Here is a 17,204-nt window from a genome sequence, read left to right as displayed (position 1 = left end):
ACCCATCCTCTTGGAGCGCTCCAGGACCCTGCATCCCACGATCCCCGCGCAAACAGCTGCGCGGCTCTCCTGCAAGCCCACGGTCAGCCGCAAGCTGGCGGCGAGCCGGAGGCCCTCGTCTTGACAGCTGCCCACGCGCCGGGGCGGTGCTCGGAAACGTCGCTTTAAAGGTTCGCGCCGCCGGCCTCGCCCCCTGCGCCACACGATTGGCTGCAGGGGGGGCGGCTTTGGCCTGATAGACACAGGGAGGGCGGGGCCGCGCACGCGAGTCCTGTGGCCTCACCGCGGCGGGGAGCCGGCGAATGGCTGGGCGAATGGCTGCGGAGTGCGGGGTGGTTGGGCGTGCGGGGTAGGCGAGCACGCGCGCGCGCGCGCGCGCGGGTGGCCAAGGTCCCGCGGGAAATATCGGAACGCAGGACGCCGACCCGCACGCGCCGCCCGGCGGTGGGCGGCGCGCGCGACGGCGAGGGGGTGGTGTGTGCGCGTGAGTTGTGTGTACGTGTGTGTGGCTCGGGTGCGGAGCGGAAGCCGTCAGTCCCCGGTGTGAGTCCCCCGCCGTCTTCCACAACCCTTCCTCAGTCCCCGCACCTTCCCTACGACCCTCCCACGCCCCTACGGTCGCCAACCGAGCGAGAGCCCAGGAAGCAGGTGTGTGGGGTGAGCGGAGTCGCGCGAGACAAAAGGGGCGCGGGGGTCAGCCCGCCATGGCCTCCCGGAGCCTGGGGGGCCTGAGCGGGAGCCGTGGCGGCGGCGGCGGCGGCAAGAAGAGCCTCAGCGCCCGCAACGCTGCGGTGGAGAGGAGGAACCTGATCACCGTGTGCAGGTACGGCGGGCCCGCCGCTCGAGGCGAAGACGGGGGTGCCGGCGGCGCGGGCGGAGGCTGTGGGCGAGCGCTCCGGCCCCTGCGGTGCGGGAGATGCGCCGCTGTGGTCCTGCGCCGCCGCCTCTGCCGCGCCGGGCGTGTCCGCGGGCGCGAGCGGCCGGAGCGGGGCTGGGGTCTGGGCGCTGCTTAGGCCCCGCGCGGTCGGTGCTGGAAGCTGCGGAGCGTAGGGCTTGGGGCGGGGCTGGGGGAGGGTTTGTTTTGAATGTGCAGTCCGGTGTCCGAGTAAAAGAAGAGGACGGGGAGGAAGAGCTCTTCCATTTAGTGCACGTTTAGCTGTCAGCCACCTTTGGGGAAAGTGGTCATTACTGTGCTCGTTGACTGTGTCGCTTCAAAATCAGACTGCGTTCTGTTTTTGTTTTGCCTTGTTGACACACATATTCCAGTCCTTTCATATCACAACTATTGCGTGCCTACTACATGCTAGCCGTGTGTGTGTGTGTTCTTTCCACTTTAAATTGCAGTGCGAGTGCTGTTTCTGCAGTTGTTATCAAGAGTGGAACTGTGGAGGATACCTGGTCTTCTTTCCAGTGATTTTATTCCAAAGTCTGCTTTTCCTTAAACGTTTACTAATGATCAATGTAGTATTTCCTTTACTCTGGAAAATATGGAAACCTAAATGGAATAGTTACTATCTCTAAGCTTAGTGTTCAGAAATAAGTTATTTTTAACATACTGATATATTTTCTTTGTCTTATTTATGTGTATTAAAAAAATTGAAGTCCTAGACATCCATTTCTTAGGAACTTCTTTGTTTTAAAATTACTGTACTTTGTTCAGTCAAATCCCTCATCATCAGCCATCAAATCACAGAATGATAAAACCTTTTCCTCCTTTGCAGTATATGTCTGTATTTTTTCTTTTTCCTTGTGTAAAATGCGTTTAGCATCTGTAGCAGAATACAAGTATTTATATATTCAATAACTTGGAATTTTTGTGGTTTGTAGCTTGGACTATTACGAATGTTCACCTATCTACCGTGTTTCCCCGAAAATAAGACCTAGCCGGACCATCAGTTCTAATGTGTCTTTTGGAGCAAAAATTAATTTAAGACCCAGTCTTATATTAATTTTTGCTCCAAAAAAACGCATTAGAGCTGATGGACTGGTTAGATCTTATTTTTGGGGAAACACTGTAGCAGGAAGACCTGGCTCACTTTAATGTCACTTGGAGTTATAAACAGTAAAATTATATGAAATCTGTTTAATTTACAATTAGTGTTGTCTAGGACACAGTCTTTTGAGGAAGATAGACTGGTAAAATTTTTTAATCTAAGCATATCTTTTTTTAAGTTAGATAAATAGAACAATGAGCCAGTTTGATTTTCTTTATTTTACAGACATTAAATTTTGTTTTGTTTTGTATTGTTTTGTAGACACAGACAATAGTTTAGTGGTTACCAGAGGGCAAGGGGGCGAGAGGGGTGGTAGATGAGGGTAAAGGGGATCAAATATATGGTGATGGAAGAAGAACTGACTCTGGGTGGTGAGCATACAATGTGATATATATATATATGATGTACTATAGGAATGTACACTTGAAACCTGTGTGATTTTACTAATCACCCCAAGAAATGTAATTAAAAAACATATGTTTTTAAAAAGAGGATGGTCTTAAGCAGGCTGCAACATATACAGTACTTTCTTGGGGTAATGTATTTCATAAAAGCTTCATCGGAGTTAAAAATGACAGGGCAGCAACTTTGTCTGCTTTTTTTTTGTTCAGTCTTTTTTTTCTCCTTTCTTCCGCCTCCCTCTCCCCACTCCGGTTCAAGCCGTTATTTCTCAGTCTAGTTGTGTAGGACACAGCTCCCTGGCCCATGCTGGTATTATGAGCTTTGCACTCCCCCCTGCTGAGGCAGTTGGTCGCTGGTCGGCTGCTTACAGCAGCTCACGGCAGCTCTCACCGGCTGCTGGCCACTCACTATGGCTGCCGGCCACCGGCGCTCCCGTGGCAGCACACAGCAGCCCACGGCAGCCCACGCCAACTTGCGGCTGCTCACAGCAGCCCAGCTCCAGGGAGAGCTGTTGTTCACAATCTAGGCTGTAGAGAGCTCAGCTGACTGACCCATGTGGGAATCAAACTAGCGACCTTGGCTTAGGAACATGGCGCTCCAACCACCTGAGCCAATGGCTGGTCGGTTTTTTTGACATTCAGTAAATATTTATTGAAAGAATAAATTCAGTGGTCAGTATTGTTAATTTTGCTTCTCCATTTTTGTCATGATTGGTTTTAGGTCATTTAATGTTCATTTGCTCCTTCTTCAGAGGCAGTTCAGAAGAAAGGTACTTGTATCTCAATCTTATTTAAATTACACTTTAAGCTATGAGCTGTGATCAAAAACTATGGTAAATGTTTAAATTAAAAAAAATATTACAGTAAAAGACACATTGCCATCAATCTCCCTCAAAATAGTCCTCCTCGCTTCGAACACACTTATCCCATCATTCTTGCCACTTCCTGAAGCAGTTCTGGAAGTCCTCTTTCCTGAGTGTCTTTAGTTGCGCTGTCGTGGCTGCCTCAATGTCCTGGATCCATTCAAAATGTTTACCTTTCGTGGTCATTGTGACTTTGGGGAAGAGCCAGAAGTCTCACAATGCCAGATCTGGTGAATAAGGTGGATTGGGACATTGTAATGTTTTTATTTGACAGAAATTGCCATACTAGAAGCAATGTGTGACACGGAGCAGCGTCATGATGGAGGATGAAGTAAAGACACTCATGAAAGAGGACTTCCAGAACTATTTGATAAAGTGGCAAGAACGCTGGGATAATTGTGTTTGGAGTGAGGAGGAGTATTTTGAGGGGGATTAATGGCAATGTGTCTTTTACTGTAATAATTTTTTTTTTATTTGAACATTCACCGTATCTTTTGATCCCACCTCGTATGTCTAAGAAATTTAGTCACATCATAGTGATTTGTGTGGACAGCTGTCGGGGTTAGCTGTATTTTTATTTGCATAATTATTCTTTTCTACTGTGAAATGAATATAAGTGCTGACTTTAGTTACAGTTTAAACATAAATTTAGTATAGTAGCTAAAATAAATTTCAATTGCTGGCTTAAATTTCAACGTGTGCATTTATTTATGTGGATAATATTACTAAGGCTGTTTTTTATGTTCAAATAGTTGATGGTGCTTATAAATTATCAAACGTGTCCAGTAATCGGATCTATTTGATAGGCTTTGTCTAAAAGACTTTTAGGAAAAAAGTCATTGTAAGCCATTTGGCTGTTTTAAGTAGTCCCACCTCAAATTCAGCAAAATGAACAAATCAATATTTATGCATTTCTGTCGCTTTTCTCTGCCTCTCAAAGGCAGAGAAAACCCTGGGTATCTCACCTGTGTCTCTTAATGAATTTATTTTTTAATTTTTACATATCAAATCAGAAGTAGTTTGATATTTATATTGAGAAGAAGTTGTTTTAGTAGAAATATAATTGAGTTCTAAGTTTACTTTGTCATTCATTAAATAGTTGTGTGTCCTTTAACAAGCCATGCAACCCTCCTATTTTCCAGTTTTCTCACCTGTAAAATAACCTTGGACTAGATCAACAACAGCCCTAAAACTGATAATAGTCTTGAGGCAAAATGTGTTCATATTTGATTTTTAATTTTTCTAAATATGAACAGGGTAACAGTAGACATGTTTATGGTATCTAGATGAAGCATGTGCATTTTTCTCTGTAAAAAACATTTTGAACTGTGCCTTCCATTTTGTGATTCTCTATTGATGTTCTGGAAAAATTGAACAGAATTACAAAAACAAACCAAACCAAACTCCTCCCCCCACCCCGCCCCAACTAGCATTCTAGTGTATATTATACAGCAATGCTTTTCTTTATCCCTTAAACAACTTAGGCATAATCTCAGTTTAGGTATAAAACCTTATTATATAACTACACATTTTTTAAGGTTTAAAAACATATACAAGAACAATAATGATATAGTTTGAACTTTGGAAGTGGGCTGTTTGGTTAGATAACAGTCTGGAATTGGATTGGATTGGATTGCATTGAGTTGAATTTAGGTTCATTGTGATTGTGCATGTAATTGTTTCATCTTTTTTCAGTTAATATATATTGTAGACAAAAAAACACTTGGATGATACTTAGCTCAGCAACTAAGTACCATTTTGTCTTATTTTTCACAGATTGTGATGGAGAGAAAGTAGGTCATTTGAGGCCTCTAAATATTACACACTCAACTCCAAAATATTCATAGACTGACTGTAGTTCTGTGCACCAACTAGTGTTTTCCCTGAATATTCTCTGCCATTTAGAACTTTGAAAAATTAAATTGTTAAAGTCCTTCAGGCTTTTTTTAAACCTACATTTTTTTTATCCATAGAAGATCAGGTATTAGTCATTTTTAAGCTTCATAGGTTATTGAAAAACTTACATATTCCTTTGATTTTAGTTCTGTTGACAAAGAATTAAAATCTAAATTCTCTTTATGGCTTAACATTGTTTTATGAGAAAAGTATTAAAATATACATGTTTAAGAATATATGCATAAACAAATTTTAAAATAGTATTTGATACTCTTAAATCAATACTTTGAGAAACTCCCCACACAAAGTCATAATTATTTTTCCTGTCTTGGGGCTAGAAGACTAATGAGTGATTTAAGAGGATAATGTGATGAGCTAAGTAGAGTGATGATTTTCAAAAATAAGTACTTTTAGGGCCGGCCCGGTGGCTCAGGTGGTTAGAGCTCCGTGCTCCTAACTCCGAAGGCTGCCAGTTCGATTCCCACATGGGCCAGTAGGCTCTCAACCACAAGGTTGCCAGTTCAACTCCTCGAGTCCCGCAAGGGATGGTGGGCAGTGCCCCCTGCAACTAAGATTGAACACGGCACCTTGAGCTGAGCTGCCGCTGAGCTCCTGGATGGCTCAGTTGGTTGGAGCGAATCCTCTTAAGCACAAAGTTGCTGGTTCGACTCCTCGAGTCCCTGAAACTAGCAATGGCAACTGGACCTGGAGCTGAGCTGCGCCCTCCACAACTAAAACTAAAAGGATAACAGCTTGACTTGGAAAAAAGTCCTGAAAGTATACACTGTTCCACAATAAAGTCCTGTTCCCCTTTCCCAATAAAATCTTAAAAAAAAAAAGTACTTTTAATAATATGTGCACAGTTCTTAGTTTTCTATAGATCAAGATATTATTTACTAACTTGAATGTTATTTCAAATAACAGTAACACCTCATTTTTCCAGTGTAGTCAGGGAATGAGGTGTTCATATTTTCCATATAACTAGTATTTGAGTGAAGCTTAAAATTTTCCCAATCAACTACAGTGCTTTACTCAGCATGTATTGTGGATTGTAGATTTCTGTATAATGGAAGCTTATAATTTAAATGTTCATATTTAAACCACAATAAACAATAATATTTTAAACATTTTGGATGAATTGCTTTTAAAAAAAGGATTACACATTTCCCTACCTTCTATAAAAAGACTGCATAGCATAATGTAGTCTTTGTTGCTGACTTTAGTCTGGATCTGTTTCTATGTATACGCTCTGTGCAGTGGCTGCCCTTGGAAACTCTTGAGGTAGATACAGCTTTTTGCTGCGTGGCCACAAAAGATTGTGTTTGGAGTTCTTAGTCTGCTTTTGCATTTGCTGTCTCTTCCTACCAAGTTAGCTGTTATTTCTTACAACTTGGACTGTTTCTAGCAGCTTTTTGCTTTGTGCTTCCCACCCTCGCTTGCTATTATAATTGGTTGTGAACTAGGAAAGCAGATAGCTAAATCTATCATGTGTTAAAAAAATAAAAGGTACCCGGAGGCCTGAGCTAAGTGTGTGAGCTTTAGCACTCTGAACGTCTTAAAATACTTAACAGTCTCATAAGACTGTTCATACCTTGGCTACATTGAATTCTATTTTTGACTAAAGCTCTTTTAGTCATGCTCTATGTAGTAGAACTTTGAGTTGGGACTTTGATCAACATTAGTTATGTTGCTTTGGAACAGGTTCAGTTTTCTAAGGCTTCTTAGAGTTCTAATAGTAGGCGTTCACAATGGAGTTAGGATGATCATCTTTTTGGCTACTGGTTCTAGGTAGGGTTCTCAGCATGCACAGAAGGTCATTGTCTCTTCCCCTAGCTAAACTGGGTTCATATTCAACTGACAACAGAGAATAGCTGTCCCCCACACATTTACTAGAGGTATTATCTTTACTGATAATGGATAAATATTAGGAGCTCAGTTAAGAGATAAGATATTAAAACAAACAACCCAATTAAAAAATGGGCAGAGGACTTGAGGAGACATTTTTCTAAAAAGGACATACAGAAGGCAAGAAGACATATGAAGAAATGCTCAACCTCACTAACCATCAGAGAAATGCAAATAAAAACCACAATGAGATACCACCTCACTCCAGTCAAAATGGCTATCATCAATAAATCAACAAACAACAAATGCTGGCGTGGATGTGGAGAAAAGGGAACGCTGGTGCACTGTTGGTGGGATTGCAGATTAGTGCAGCCACTATGGAAAACAGTATGGAGGTATCTCAGGAATCTGAAAATGGAACTACCCTATGATCCAGTAATTCCACTCCTAGGCATCTACCCGGAGAAATCCAAAACTCCAATTCAAAAATCTGTATGCACTCCTATGTTTATTGCAGCACTTTACACAATAGCCAAGATATGGAAACAACCGAAATGCCCATCGGTAGATGACTGGATTAAGAAGCTGTGGTACATTTATACAATGGAGTATTATGCAGCCATAAAGAAGAAAGAAATCTTATCATTTGCAGCAACATGGATGGATCTAGAGAACATTATGTTAAGTGAAATAAGTCAGAAAGAGAAAGACAAGTACCATATGATCTCACTTATATATGGAATCTAAAGAAAAGACTATGTGAATGAACTAATCAGAAACAGTTTTGGGGACACAAAGAAAAAACCGAGAGTTGTTAGATGGGTGTGTGGGGGGGGGGGTTGGGGATAAGGGGAAAGGTGAAGGGATTTGGAAGCAGCTGGTAACCACAAGATGGCCTCAGGGTTTTTTTGAAAATTAATTTGGGGAAGGTATTCAATAATGTTGTAAAGATTTTGTTGGGTATCCGATGGACATGCGTCCTATTTGGGAGACCACCTCAGGGATACTGTGGATACCTGATCATGGCATTGTACACCAGAAGCTAAACATTAATGAATGCCAACTATAATTTTATATATATAATGTGATGTCTGGGTGTGTGAGGTCGGAGGGATAGTGGATAGGGGCAGGGGGGTTCACAGTGTGAGGGATATAAATGATGAACGTCTAAGTATTACCTTGTCTTGTACACCTGAAACTAATAAAAAAAAAAGAGAGAGATAAGATATTCAAGGAGGAATATGTGAAGCTTGCCCACTCTTGCATCAGTCTTACAGGCTTACAAAATATGTGTCTGGGTCAGTCCAAGTTACGAGAGAGTAGCTGGATATATAGACTGCTTTGCTTACACTCTCCTGTTCCCAGTTGCTTTTGCCCAGTTGTGCATTGGTAAGATTCCGTTAGCCTACATTGAGGGTCATTAGAAGAAGCCATCACAGAGGGTCTTCTGGAAGTTGCTGTTAAGAACACTGTTTATTATGTGAAAAAGTACCTTTTTTTTGTGAAGATTTCTATGAGAAATATCTGTCTTACTGCCAAGAATTTTATCTCTAGGCAATTGATTAATTTATAGCTCCTGGACCCAAGTGAGTGTGTAACTGACAAGTTCTTTTTCTCAGACAGCTGTTAGAAATCTTAGTGTTAAACCTGTGGCCAACATCTAAAACACCTGTAGATAATCATAGTAATGTATTTAGCCTTATTTCTAGCTACACTTTGCTTTTATTTTTCATACAGATTTTTATTGACTTATACATATAGAAAAGTGCACATAGTGTAAGTGTACAGCTTAGTGAGTTTTTTTGCAAAGAGGACACAACATTGTAACTTGCACCAAGTCAAGAAAAAGAACATTAGGGATGGCCGGTTAGCTCAGTTGGTTAGAACGAACGTGATGCTAATAACACCAAAGTTGTTGGTTCGATCCCCACATGGGCCACTGTGAGCTATTCCTTAAAAAAAAAAAGAAAGAAAGGAAAGAAAAGAAAGGAATTTCATTATCCCAAAGAAAGGAAATCATTATCTGAAAAAGATAATCTGCACCTCCACTTTCATTGCAGCATTATTTGCAATAGCCAAAACATACAAACAACCTAAGTGTCCATTGGTGGATGACTAGATAAAGTTTTCTTTGTGTAGTATATATGCACAAAGAAATATTATTCAGCCATAAAATGAAGGAAATATTGCCATTTACCACAACATGTATGGACCTTGAAGACATGCTAAATGAAATAAGTCAGAGAAAAACAAATGCTGTATGGTCTCACTTATATATGGAATCTAAAAAAACAAACAAACAAAAAGATGGACTCATAGAAACGGAGCAGATTGGTAGTTGCCAGTGGAGGAGGTGGGAGGTGTGGAATGGGTGAAAGGGTGAAGGTGGTTAACAGGTACAAAATTCCAGTTTTAAGCTAAGTCCTTAGGCTGTAATAATAATAATAATAATAATAATAATAATAATAATAATAATAATAATAAAAGAACATTATCCAAATTCCCAGAATTATCTTCCTTGCTTTCTTCTAGTTACTACTCCTATTGAGGGTAACTACTATCCTGGCTTTGAACACCATGGTTTAGTTTTGCTTCTTCCTGAATTTTACGGAATAATATAGTATGTACCTTTTTCTGTTGAGTTTATTTTGCTCAACATTGTAAGATCCATCCTTTTTGTTGCACGTAGCTGTAGTTGACTTTCACTGCTGTGTATTATTCCATTGTATGAATATACACACTTTATCTGTTCTACCTGATGGACATTTGAGTCGTTTTCACTTTTTGACTGTTGTTAATTGAATGTTCATGACTGTGTTTTGGTGACTATATGTACATATTTCTGTAAAGTATATAAGTAGGAGTGGACTTGCTGGATCATATGGCATGCATATGTTCAGCTTCTGTAGACACAACAGTTTTCCGAACAAGTTGTCCGATTTGCATACTAGTAAGCAATAAATAAGAGTTCAAGTTGCTCTACATCCTGTGACTACTGTATTAGCAAATACTTTTTCTGTCTATCAAGATGAACATATGATTTCTCTCCCTTTTTTTTCTGTTTATGTAGTGAATTATATTGAGTTTTGAGTCCTAAACTATGGAATAAAAAAACACTCGGTTGCGCTCTATTACCATCTTTTTTACATATCTTTATGTAAATATTCAACTTGGGATTTTTGCCTATTTGTTCATGGAAGAGATTGATCTGTAATTGTTCTTTCTTACAGTGTCCTTGTCTAGTTTTGTCATTAAGATTATTGACTTTATAAAGCAAGTTGGGAAATGTTCTTTTATTCTGTTCTGTAGAATAGTTTGTGTAAGATTAATATTATTTCTTTCTTAAACCTTTACAAGAATTCACCAGAGAAGAAATCTAAACTGCAAATTGTCTTTGTGAAAAGTTTTTAGTAAAGTATTTAATTTATTTAATGGATACTGAACAATTCAGACTTCCTGTTTCTTGTATAGATTTCAGCAAGTTCTTCAAGGAATGCACCCATTTCATTTATATGGGTGAAAAAAAGTGAAGCGGAATAAGAGATACAGATTTTCAGCTATGAAATAAATCACAGAGATGTGATGTACAGCACAGGGAATATAGTCAATAATATCATAATAACTTTGTATGGTGACAGTTGGCTACTAGAATTAGTGGTCACATCAAATTACTGGGTTATACACCAGAAACTAATGTATGTTAAACTATACTTTAATAAGACATTAAACTTAAGGCTTTTCTTTTTCCCTTTTTTATTCACTGTTTTTAAATTAAAGTTTATTGTGACAATTGTCATCAACAAAACAAATAATAACAAGTGTTGGAGTGGCTGTGGAGAAAAAGGAACCCTCATACACTGTTGGTGGGAATGCAGATTGGTGCAGCCACTATGGAGGGCAGTGTGGAGATTCCTCAAAAAATTAAAAACAGAATTACCATATGACCCAGCAATGCCTTTCCTGGGTATCTACCCAAATAATCTGAAAAAATTTATCCGTAAAGACATATGTGTTCCGATGTTCATTGCATCTTTATTTACGGTGGCCAAAACATGGAAACAACCAAAGTGTCCTTCAATAGATGATTGGATAAAGGCTTTACTTAGTATTAATTTTTTTGTCATTTAAAAAATCAGTAATCATTGTCCATTTTTCTCTCCTGATATTGGTTATCTGTTTTTTCCACTTTTTTTCCTTGCTCAGAGTTTATGAATTTTATTAATGTTTTCAAAGAAACAATCTTTGGCTTTGTTAATTTTCTCTGTTGTACATTTGTTTCTTAATTCATTGATTTCTCTTCTTTGTCATTTCCTTCCTGCCACTTTCCTTCAGTTTTAAGTTCCTGTTCTGTTTCTAATTTCTTGAGATGGAAATTTAGATCGTTGTTTTCCAGCCTTTCTTCTAATATATGAGTATGCATTTTAAGGTTACAGGTTTCCTCGTTTGATACCGCTTTGGGATAGCAAACAGATTTTAAATGTTGTGCCTTCATTATTAGTTTTAAATGTTTTCTAATTTCTGTTAGGATTTCTTCTTTAACTCCTCATGGGTTATTTCAAAAGGCATTGTTTAACTTTCAAACAGTTGAGGATTTTCTGTTTGTAGTTATTGATTTCTAACTTAATTCCACTGTGCAGAGGACATATTCTGAAAGATTTTAAACATTTGAAATTTTGTTTGGTTTGTGATGTAGCATATGGTTAATTTTGATAAATATTTCATGTGCATTTGAAAAGAATATTCTGTCACTATTGATTGCATGTTCTCCATATGCCAATTAGATCTAGTATGTTAATTGTGCTGTTCATATCTTCTATACGTATCCTTACTAGTTTTTTTTTGGAAGTTGTTTTATTAGTTTCAGGTGTACAAAACAATGTAATAGTTAGACATTTATACTCCTCACAATGTGATAACCCCCCTGCCCCAATTTACTACCCCTCTGACATCGTATATGGCTGTTATAGTTCCACTGACTATTTCTTATGCTGTACTCCACATCCTGTAAATATATATATATATATTTATATACATAATGTATATATGTATTAAATTATAGTTGACATTCATTGTTATTCAGCTTCAGCTTCAGGTGTACAGCGCAGTGGTCAGGCATCTACACCGTCCATGAAGTGGTCTCCCTAGTAAGACAAGTGTCCATCAAATACCCTACAAAATCTTTACAACATTATTGATTATATTCCCCAAACTGCCTTTCCTATCCCTGTGGCAATCTTGTGGTTACCAATCTTACTTTCTAATCCCCTCACCTTCTCCCTCATCACCACCACTTTCCCTCTAGCAATGCTCAGTTATTTCTCCATATCTCTCAGACTGTTTCTGATTGTTCATTTATTCTATTCTTTAGATTCCACATATAAGTGAGATCATAATGGTATTTGTCTTTCTCCATCTGACTTGTTTCACTTAGCGTAATGTTCTCTAGGTCCATCCATATGGTAATCATTCTTCTTTTTGGCTGAGTAATACTCCATTGTATAAATGTATCACAGTTTCTTAATCCAGTTATCTGGTGGACATTTCGGTTGTTTCCATGTCGGGGCTATTGTGAATAGCTGCAGTAAACATAGGGGTGCATAAATATTTTCGAATTAGTGTTTTGGATTTCTCTGGATAGACTCCTAAGAGTGGAATTGCTGGGTCAGAAGGTAGTTCCATTTCCAGTTTTTTGAGATACCTCTGTGTTGATTTCCATAGTGGCTGCACCAGTCTGCAATCCCACCAGCAGTGCACGAGGGATCCTTTATTAGTGTTTTGAATGCCTAGTCCATCTGGAATTGAGAGAGATGTGTTAAAGTCTGTGATTGTAGATTTGTCTATTTCTCCTTTTAGTTCTATTTTTTTTTCTGTAAATATTTTATTGCTTTATTACTAGGTGTGTGGAGATTTAGAATTGTGATTTCTTCTTGGTGGCTTGATTCCGTTGTCATAAAATGTCCTTTAATACTGTTACTGCTTTAAAGTATGTTGTTTTTTTTCCTGTTAGATTAAAAAAAATTTATTAAAAATATTGGGGTGACATTGATTAGTAAAAGTATGGTTTCAAGTGTACAATTCTATAATGCATCATGTATATGTTGCACTGTGTGTTCACCACCCAGAGTCAGTTCTTTTCCCGTCACCAAATATATTTGTCCCCCTTTTCTCTCTTCTACCACTCCCTCTCCCCCTTTCCCTCTGATAGCCACTAAACTTGTCTGTGTCTATGAGTTTTTGTTCTTTGTCTTGTTTGTTTGTTGCTTTCAGTTTTATATCCTACATTGGAGTGAAGTCATATGGTTCTCCACTTTTTCTGTCTGATTTATTTCGCTTAGCATGATAATCTGAAGTTCCATGTTGTTGCAAATCACAGTATTTCATCTGTTCTTATGGCCAAGTGATATTCCATTGTATATATGTACAGATAAGGTATCTGACCAGGTTAGAAGATTTAAGTCTATTTTTGTTTGCTATTAATATACTGTGTTTTCCCGAAAATAAGACCGGGTCTTATATTAATTTTTGCTCCAAAAGTTGTATTAGGGCTAATTTTCAGGGGATGTCTTATTTTTTTCATGTACAACAATCTACACTTACTCAAATACAGTCATGTCATCTTCTGGAACATTGTCGTGACGTACTAAATGCGTCCGTCTGTCTGAGGATCTTAACGGGTGCTTATTTTCGGAGAAACACAGTAGTAGTTAAAACTGCTTTCTTTTAGTTAGTATTTGAATGATATGTTTTTTTCCATTTTTAACTTTCAGTCTTTCTAGGTGCTTAAATTTAAAGTGTCTCTTATAGGCAGAATACAGTTGAATTTTGCATTTCATCTAGTTTTTATGTATTTAGCCAATTTGTATTTAATGTCATTATATTTGTGTCTATAGCTACTATTTTACTATTTATTTTGTGTTTACTTTTTTCTCTTATTTTGCTTTCTTATACATATCAGTAAAGTGTTTTTTATTCCATTTATTCCACTATTCCAGTTTTTCTCTCTATGAATTTGTTAGTAGTCATATATTCTTTTGTGTATATGTGTGTGTGTATACATACACACACATATGTATATACACACACACGTATACACACACACACACACACACATATATATATATATAATTTCTATCCTTTTGGTAGTTATCCTTGATTTATTACAGTTTAATGCAAATTAGCTTTTACTGCTTTGCCAGAATAAATGCTAGAACCATTTATTCCCCCTCATTCTAAAACATGCTTTTAAAATCTACATGTATTTTAAATTCCGTGAGATTATTTTATTACTGTATTTTGTACTTGATATTCAGGCAATACGCATTTGTATTTACCCATATATTTACCTTTTCCATTGCTCTTCCGTCAGTTTTGGAAAAATTTTATCTACTACATTTTTACAGACCAACTCCATGTATGTTGAGCTTTATCAGACTCTATGTGACTTGTATTCTTTTCTGTATTTTCATTCTTTTTTTCTCTTTATGCTTCATTTTGTATATTTTCTGTTGACTTCTCTTCCTGCTCATTAATCATGTCTTTTGCTGTTTCTCATCTACTGTTTAACCATCAACTGAGTTTTTAATTTCAGATATTTCTAAGATGTCTATTTGATTCTTTTTTTAATAGACTCTAATCCTCTGATTAAAACACCTATTTTTTAATCTACATCCATCTTTCTCTCTATTCTCTTGAACATAATCAGTTACTTTTAAAGTTCTCATCATTTATTTAGACTATTTGGGTCACCTTTATACCTGTTTGTATTGTCTGTTTCCCTTCTCCCTCTCTCTCTCGTCATGTGGTCTTATCTTTTGGCACGTCTAGATTATTTTTTATTGAATGCCAGATAATATGTATTAAACTTTTCTTTAGCACTTCTGTTGTTCTTTCAGTACTATTATACTCACCCTTTTGTTGACCAGTGCGTGTCAAAAGTGTCCATCAGAATATAACACACAGCAGAAAGAGACCACAGTGTGGAGGAAATGAGTGCAATGTACCCCCTGATTTGAGAAAAAGATGCCCAAGAGCACTAGTGCCCATGGCCTATGGTATAGGGCAGTGCTTGTTTTCCTTTACTAATGTTAATCTTCTTCTAAGATACACAATGGTGACTGATTACAGTCAGGAATTATGCTGAATCTAGGCTGAATCTCAACCCTCGTAAGTCTTGGTCAGTTTTTAGGTTGCCCCTGGCATTCCAGAATTTTCAGCCTAGGTTTGTCATCTTTTCCAGCACCCTTTCTTTGGTAGTCCTGAATTATTATTTTGTCTTCAGAAACTACCAAATGCTTTATTCTGATTAGGATTTTATTCTTCTGGCGAAGAGGAAGTCATTCTGTATTTGAGGCCTTCCCAGATCTTCTTCAAAAGCTTTCTTGGTTTTTCTGTCCCCCACTAGCAGCTTACCGAGGGAACCAGATCCTGCCAGCATTCAAAATTGGCAGACACTCCTGAATAAAAGCAGCTGTAGCAGACAACTCATTTTTTTGAGCTTCCTCTTTCTCTGGAGTCTCAGCCTCCCTAATCCTTAGTGTTTCTGCAACTTTCTTCAGCCTTCAAACATATGATTTCTGTATTTCCCCTTGCCACCCCAAGTTTTGTAATTGCACTCTGAGAACATTGGTCTACCAGTAGTCCATCCTACTTGGAAGTGCAAGTCTCTTCCCACATTTTTCATCTTCCATCTCAGTTTTAATTTATGATTGTTTTTTATATGCCCCATAAGTAATCTCATGTCTTTTCTGGAATAGGTTATGCAAATAAATATAGCACTCACTATGCTGGAATCTATCTTTTTTTGTCTTCTAGTAGTAAAATGTGAATTTCTCAAGTACAGGAATCATAGTTTATTCAATATCTAGTTTATTCCAATAATCTAGTATGTAGTAGGCATGTTTAATAAATGTGGTAATTCTCTACAACTAGTGAAGAATAATAGCAGTGGACATTTCCAAAATAAAGTTGAAGGTTGAATTAAAGAACCATCCTCACTTATTTTTAAAAAGTCATCCTAAATAACTAACCTCTAATGATCGAGTTTTAAACATCTAATAGCTTCAGCAGTAAAATTTGCTTTTTTTTTGGATGGAGTTATTCTATTGAAATTAATGTGGAAATATAAAAATAAAAATTCATCTATTCCATTGTTTGAGTTTAAAAAAAGAAGGGTGAAGGCAAAACAATTAATAAACATATTTTTTATATTTACCTTCCCAAAGCAATCTATTTTAATTTTTCATTTTATAGACCTAATGCTTCACAAAATAGGTGAAATATCTAAAATGCATAGTTTTGAAAATATTTTTAAAATATAGGGACTGCACACTTTTTGTAGTTTGCGCTAAATGTAATGACATTATCCATTTTCTTCAGTATGGTGATTGCCTTTAGAAGAGGATAGGATAACAGATATCCCCCAAATATTCAAATTTAACATTTGCTTTTGAAATTTTAACATTTCTCTTAGTATTTGCAATTATAAAACCAAATCTTGTGTTATATTCCAGATGTAGCCTCAAAATTAATATTAAAAATATAATTTAAAAATTTTAATTAAAAAACCCTGCAAAACATCTGTGTCCAACATCTGACAAAAACACATTTATTTAACGTGTATAATGCATAGAGAATATGTGTTTTAGAGGAAAAATATCAAATGGAGTGTTTATGACTCATAATGAAAATTCTAATTTGAGCAATTCTTACTTAAATCAGATTTATTTTATAGTTAAGGCTAACATTGCCAGAATTCAAACCCAAATATATCTGGTTTCAAAACCTGTGCTTTTCCTCTTACACTATGACGCCTTGAGTGTCTATGACAGGTCAACTGGATCTAGTTTGTGTTTGTGTGCATGCAAAAGTGTGTGTGTGTGTGTGTGTGTGTGTGTGTGTGTGTGTATGTATTTGAGCCACAGAACCAGAAACAGAGAACCTTCGTTTTCTTCGCATTTCTGGTGTTGATAAACCATGATCACTGTACATTATGCTACTTAAAAAAATCAATTGACCTGCAGGCACTCCAAATTCCTGCCTCTGTTTTTCTGTGCTTAGATGTTAAGTGTAATGATGATGCTGTGAAAAGAAAGGGAATATGTGCAAACGTAATTTTTGTATAAGCTAACACTATGTTAAATACTTTAATCGTCACAATAACTAGGTAATTGATTGTTGAGTAAACTGTGTTTCAGAGAGGTTGTGTC

The 17,204-nt window shown here is 37.7% G+C and overlaps 1 protein-coding gene across 6 annotated transcripts in view; it reads left to right on the top strand.

Annotated features, from left to right (window-relative positions):
• The first annotated feature begins 238 nt into the window (after nucleotides 1–238).
• Nucleotides 239–17,204, top strand: part of RUNDC3B (RUN domain containing 3B) — a 132,405-nt gene continuing 115,439 nt past the window's right edge. For 2 of the 6 annotated variants that reach the window (XM_081079454.1, XM_081079458.1), the window contains exon 1: nucleotides 309–823. In XM_081079454.1, coding sequence (XP_080935580.1) covers nucleotides 705–823 — 119 coding nt within the window. In that variant the 5' untranslated portion in view covers nucleotides 309–704. Of the gene's footprint in view, nucleotides 824–17,204 lie in introns of all 6 variants that reach the window. The other 4 variants (XM_081079455.1, XM_081079453.1, XM_081079457.1 and 1 more) reach the window with 4 other exon arrangements.

This window comes from Rhinolophus hipposideros (genome assembly GCF_964194185.1).
Source record: "Rhinolophus hipposideros genome assembly, chromosome: 18".
Classification (NCBI taxonomy): domain Eukaryota; kingdom Metazoa; phylum Chordata; class Mammalia; order Chiroptera; family Rhinolophidae; genus Rhinolophus; species Rhinolophus hipposideros.
This window is presented reverse-complemented; position numbering and strand designations above follow the sequence as displayed.